The sequence below is a fragment of the Quercus suber genome, unplaced genomic scaffold (genome assembly GCF_002906115.3).
Source record: "Quercus suber isolate HL8 unplaced genomic scaffold, Cork oak 2.0 scaffold_812, whole genome shotgun sequence".
Lineage (NCBI taxonomy): Eukaryota > Viridiplantae > Streptophyta > Magnoliopsida > Fagales > Fagaceae > Quercus > Quercus suber.
In genome coordinates, this window is record NW_027070244.1 from 173497 (window position 1) to 178810 (window position 5314).

Below are 5314 nucleotides of genomic sequence, written 5' to 3' on the forward strand. Positions count from 1 at the left end.
TTTGCTATCAATTGCAGCATCACTGAAATATTGTAGAAGATTTCCTTCTAATTGTTTGTAATCCATGCGTTGTTTTTAAACAATTATATCATGATTCATTAGAACAATTGCAACATCAAATTTTTGTGATGCCTCGATTTCCAGTGGTTTGCTGTCAATTAAAACACCAAGCAAAAAAACGTGAGTCCAAGTAGTAGTCAGATTATGTACATGGAACCAGTCCAGCCACTTAACAAAGGCACAAGAGTTTTCGAACTGTCGCACAGTTCACTTAAATGGGTTCATAAAATTACAAGTAAATATTATTTGCTAGAGGCAAATGATGTGAGATCATTTAAAGTCAAATTGAGATGAGCTACAGTATTGGATTTAGCAAGTTCCATGGAAAAATAGACTTTAACATGGTAAATGGTCCAAAGGCAAAGATAGATTTATTCCCATGTGGTTTGGTTGATATCAACGCCGAGTTCGATCGAATCTACGGGAACAAAAAATTAGTTCTTAGGCCACCCGTTAATACTATTGGAACCCGATAAAACTAAGATAATTAAGTTATGACTAAACCTACCTAAAAAGATCTTACTTCCCCATCCCTCATCCCCAAAACTAGGCACCTCAGGTATCGATTACTTACCAAGTATTGTTATGGTCATGCCCTCCATCTACCTCTCCTCTATTCCAAATTGTCTGATTCTCCCACCATCATCTATCCACTTTTTGTGGTTTGTTTTTTTTTTTTTATCTCCTTCTTGTAGCTTTTGAAAAGTTAGGAAACTCACTATAAATTTTTCTAAAAAAAAAAAAAACATTCTATGTCTCTTTAGGAAGTTTCTTGGAGTTCTAGGTTGTATTCAAAATCTTATAAATGGTAACAAATGCCCTAAGAGCATTGGTTATGGTGCATTCAATATTTTATTAAATAATGTTTTTAACATTGTTTCTATAAAAATAAAGTCAAACTATATATATATATATATATCTCCAAAGCACATACAAACACAATAAATTTGTGCCAGTACAAGCCAATGAATCATTAACTCGTGTATTTTATTTTTTGAAAAGTGTATGCACAATACAGCTCTTAATTCAACATTTTTTAGTCTTTAACTTTTTTCCTTAGGACACTCGTTAACATGACCCATCTATTTATATTATTTGTACATTTTGTTGTTTGCTTATTGTTCTGACAGAGCATCAAATGTAGGTGGCTCTAAGTAATGGTATAAGATTCCCTCCAATTGAATGTCCCAAATATAAGATGTGGTATTTTAAAATAAAATAAATAACACATGTCTCACATCCTTCTAAAAATGAGAAGTAGTTAGAAGGGATACTTTCTCAGAAGTAATAATTATTATTGCAAGCTTTTAACCTCAACAAATAATAACTAGTTGTTCAATAGACAAGTAAATTTATACTAGATTAGTCCACCCAGCTATGCAAGATATTCAATGTTCTGATGTCCACAAGCTAGATTAATTTTGATTGAGTTGAGGAAAATGACCTCGGTTTGGTGACAGTTTTAAAAACCAAAATGTTCAAATAATAAAAAATAGGTATAGTTCTCGATTTTTACTATTTTTACGAGACCAGTTGAGGGTTCAATTCCCAATTGAACCAATGAGTTTGATTCAATTTTTAAAAACATGGACTTAGTGCATTCACTTTATTATTTAAAAAGCAAAAACTCTTCAATTTCTATATTTGGGTCATATTTTCAATTTGGCCCTTGATTTTCACACCTTTCATTTTGGTCCTTATATTTTAAACTTTCTATCATTTTAGTACCCGTTGTCATCTCACTTACAGAAAACACTATTTTTAAATTAGTAATGCAGTACATTAGTAATATAAGATTTTCTGTAAATGAGATGGTACTAGAGACTAATGGACCTAGCACAACTCCTTTAGGCAACCTCCTCATCCAGAAGAGGGGCTAGTGGATAAAGGAACCATCCCATCAATCTCCGTCCTTATCCATATCCATTGGACGAAGAAAAGCCATCAATTCACAAATAATGGCAAGGTGTTATACAGCTACAATAAGTCCCCTTACCGTTGGAGAGGTGAAGATCCTCTCATTAACACCTCATGGAGTTGTTACAAATACCACATTGAAGCCACCATTAAAACACCTCCAACAACTAGGAAAAGGAAGCAGGTGTATATATACAATCACCTCAGGACCTAAGGAGGTACATGATAGGCCAAAAATGAATTGACCCCTTGTGATTAAATTAATTGATTAATTAGCCAAGTTATTAATTAATCAAATTAACATGCAAACACATGATAGCACAAACAAATTACCAATTAAACTAAGTGTAGCGGAAAATAAATTGACATGGTGATTTGTTTACGAATGGGGAAAACCTACACAGCAAAAACCCCATCAGGTGATTTTCAGGTCACCACTCTCAAAATTCCACTATTATCACAACAAGTGGTTACAAGTAAAGGAATCTCAGTACCTTATACCAACTTACAGTTGAACTCTTACCCCAATACCCAATTGGACTTGTTCTGTAGTGACAAGTTCTCCTTTTGATGCATAACTCCCAAGTACGTGACTAACTAATTGCGCAGAACCCAGTACGCGACTTCAATCACCAACTAGAGAAAATTGTTGGCTACAAAGTTCTTCAGTTCATCCACACAATGAAGATCAAGAAGATGCTTGGTCACAAAAACCTATGGTGCACATACACAGTAACTTCTTCAAGAATGATGAACTATGGCAAAATTTTGTCTTCGGTCACAATTTGCTTGAGCAAACTTTTCTTAAAGCTTGTGCAACTTGTGTACTCTTTGATGGCCCTTAAAATAACCCTTTTTTATGTCTAGGGTTAGGAGAAAAGAAAGCCCAAAGACACATTCACAGATCCCAAGAAAACAGAATAGAGAATCTGTTTTTCTTAAACCTCGACAGATAGGAGCTACTGAGTAGTTGTCGAGCACACGGGTTTGAAACAGCTTCTTAAGCTCGATAGATGCAGCTGTCGAGCCAGCTGTTGAGCTTAAATGAACTTGCACTTCTCAGCTTGTTTCTTTGACAGACTTGATGACTTCAACATTTGATCTTGAAACACAATTTCTTGAAGTATTAAAAACACCTAGATCTACAAAATTACAAGTAAAGTGCATTTTGTCAAAGGATTAGCCAATTATATAAAAGAATGACATATGCTTTTAACAAGTGAAACACATATGTCGAACAGTACAAAATTCTAATCTAGACACTCTGATATTTTGGTATTAAGGCTCTCCTTTCTCTCTTAATTATTTGACTGCACCATCGGAGGTTCTGTGGCAGGCATCACACCGGTGTTCCTTCCTTTTCCTTTATTCATTCTACTTGCAGGGCATTGGATGACATTGGTTTTCTTTCCTACTAGATGATCATCTCGACTGACGATTTTAGCATCATTAGTTTGGCGCCATCAGTGGGAACAACTTTTTCATACCTAGGTTTGAAAACGTAGTTCTGTTCAACTCACTAGTTTAAATGGAGTCCAACACTAAGCAAGATCCTATAGCATTAGCTTTGTAAATCCAGACGTTCACAGCCAACGTGGAGAAGCTTACCAGATAGAACCAAGAGATAAGGTTACGACTACAACAAGAAGACAATCGCTCGAAAACCAATCGGGACAATGATGGAGATGGCCAAAGGAGGAACGACCGCCGATGGCCAGTTACTTCAAAAGAGGCGAGCTCACACCTTTTCAGGGAAATGAGAAAAGAGATGGACGAGATGAGGAATGCAATCAAGGAGAAAACAGACCGGAGCTTAGATTAAATGGTCAAGTGGATAGATTCACCTTTCACTATGGCAGTCCTAGAATGCCTGTGCCCTTAAAATTTCGTCTACCATAGCTTGAGCCGTTTGACGAGCTGAAGGATCCTCTGGATTACCTCAACACCTTCAAGACAACTCTGAGTCTTCAACAGCCCCCTGACGAGATCTTATGCTGTTCTTTCCCTACCACTCTCAAAGGAGTGGCGAGAGAATGGTTCATGAAGTTACCAACTTTGTCCATCGATAACTTCAAGCAGTTAGGCAATTCCGTTCTACACCACTTCATTGGTGGACAACACCCAAAGAGGCCAGCAGACCATCTGTTTACCATTAGAGAAGGAGAAAAAGAAACCCTGAGGTCGTACATAAAGCGTTTCACTCGAGAAACCTTGGAGGTGGACGAAGCAAATGACAAAGTGCAGCTAATGACCTTTAGAGCTGGATTAAAGTCCAAGGAGTTTGTGGTCTCACTCATGAAGAATCCTTATCAGATGATGGCGAAAATGCTCCTAAAGGCTCAGAAGTATATGAACGTTGAGGACGCCCTAGCGGCAATAGAGGGAATAGAGAAGCCCAAGAAGAAGGAAAGAAAGGACGACAACTGAAGAGGATGAAAAAGGGAACAGACAGATCTTCCAAATATTGAGGAGAACAGACGAAAAGATGAAAAGACCCTTCGGATGGTAAAATTCACTCCTTTAGTTATGCTTGTTAATCAAATTTTGGTGCAAATTAAAGATGAACACTACCTCAAATGGCCCCGACCATTACACTAGTCATCCAACATGTGCGACAAGAAGAAATACTGTCGTTTCCACAAGGATCATGGCCATTACACAGAGGACTGCAGAGACCTGAAGGAGCAGATAGAGGAGCTCATACGAAAAGGAAAGTTACAGAAATTTGTGAAAAAGGGAGATTCCAGAGATTCCAGCAGGTCCAGGGACGACAATAAAGAAAAACACGAAGCTTTTCAAAGAGACGAAGACCATAAGCCCCTTTGCCCATAGAGCATAATAGGGGAAATAAAGACGATCACAAGAAGACCATCCATAAGAGGATCATTCAGATCCCTTAAGAGGTCACACCAAAGGCAAGTAAATATCATCCATGCGATACCACCCCCGAAGCAGAGATGAATGGAGAGAAATATCTTGTTCTTGGAAGAAAATGCTAGAGGAGTGAAACAACCCCATGACGACCCCTTAGTCATTATGCTCATGACTGAAGGATTCAATACGAGGAGGGTTCTAGTAGATAATGGGAGTTTGGCGGATATTATTTACCTATTTGCCTTCCAGCAGTTAAAGATAGATCAGAAAAGACTTCGTCCGTTTGAATCCCCCCTGGTCAGCTTTAGTGGAGACAAGGTGTACCCAAGGGGAATAGTATCACTGACGGTTACAGCTGGTTCATACCCCCTCCAAGTTACCAATCAACATAACTTCTTGGTAGTGGACTCACCTTCGTCCTACAATTTAATTATAGGAAGACCCATCCTCAATTGTTGGAAAG

At 37.8% G+C, this 5314-nt stretch overlaps 1 protein-coding gene across 1 annotated transcript; it reads left to right on the top strand.

Annotated features, from left to right (window-relative positions):
• The first annotated feature begins 3687 nt into the window (after positions 1–3687).
• Positions 3688–4404, top strand: LOC136064965 (uncharacterized). The gene is made up of 2 exons (XM_065767483.1): positions 3688–3807; positions 3877–4404. Exons 1-2 carry the CDS (start codon positions 3688–3690, stop codon positions 4402–4404), a joined length of 648 nt encoding a protein of 215 aa, XP_065623555.1.
• The last annotated feature ends 910 nt before the right edge of the window (positions 4405–5314 follow it).

What these genes read in the sequence shown, in the direction of transcription:
- LOC136064965 (XM_065767483.1), top strand. Translation starts at nt 3,688, where the DNA reads ATGGCCAGTTACTTCAAAAGAGGCGAGCTCACACCTTTTCAGGGAAAT. An exon ending in AGCTTAGATTAAATGGTCAA is followed by an intron (nt 3,808 to 3,876) that starts GTGGATAGATTC and finishes CGTCTACCATAG; the next exon opens with CTTGAGCCGTTTGACGAGCT.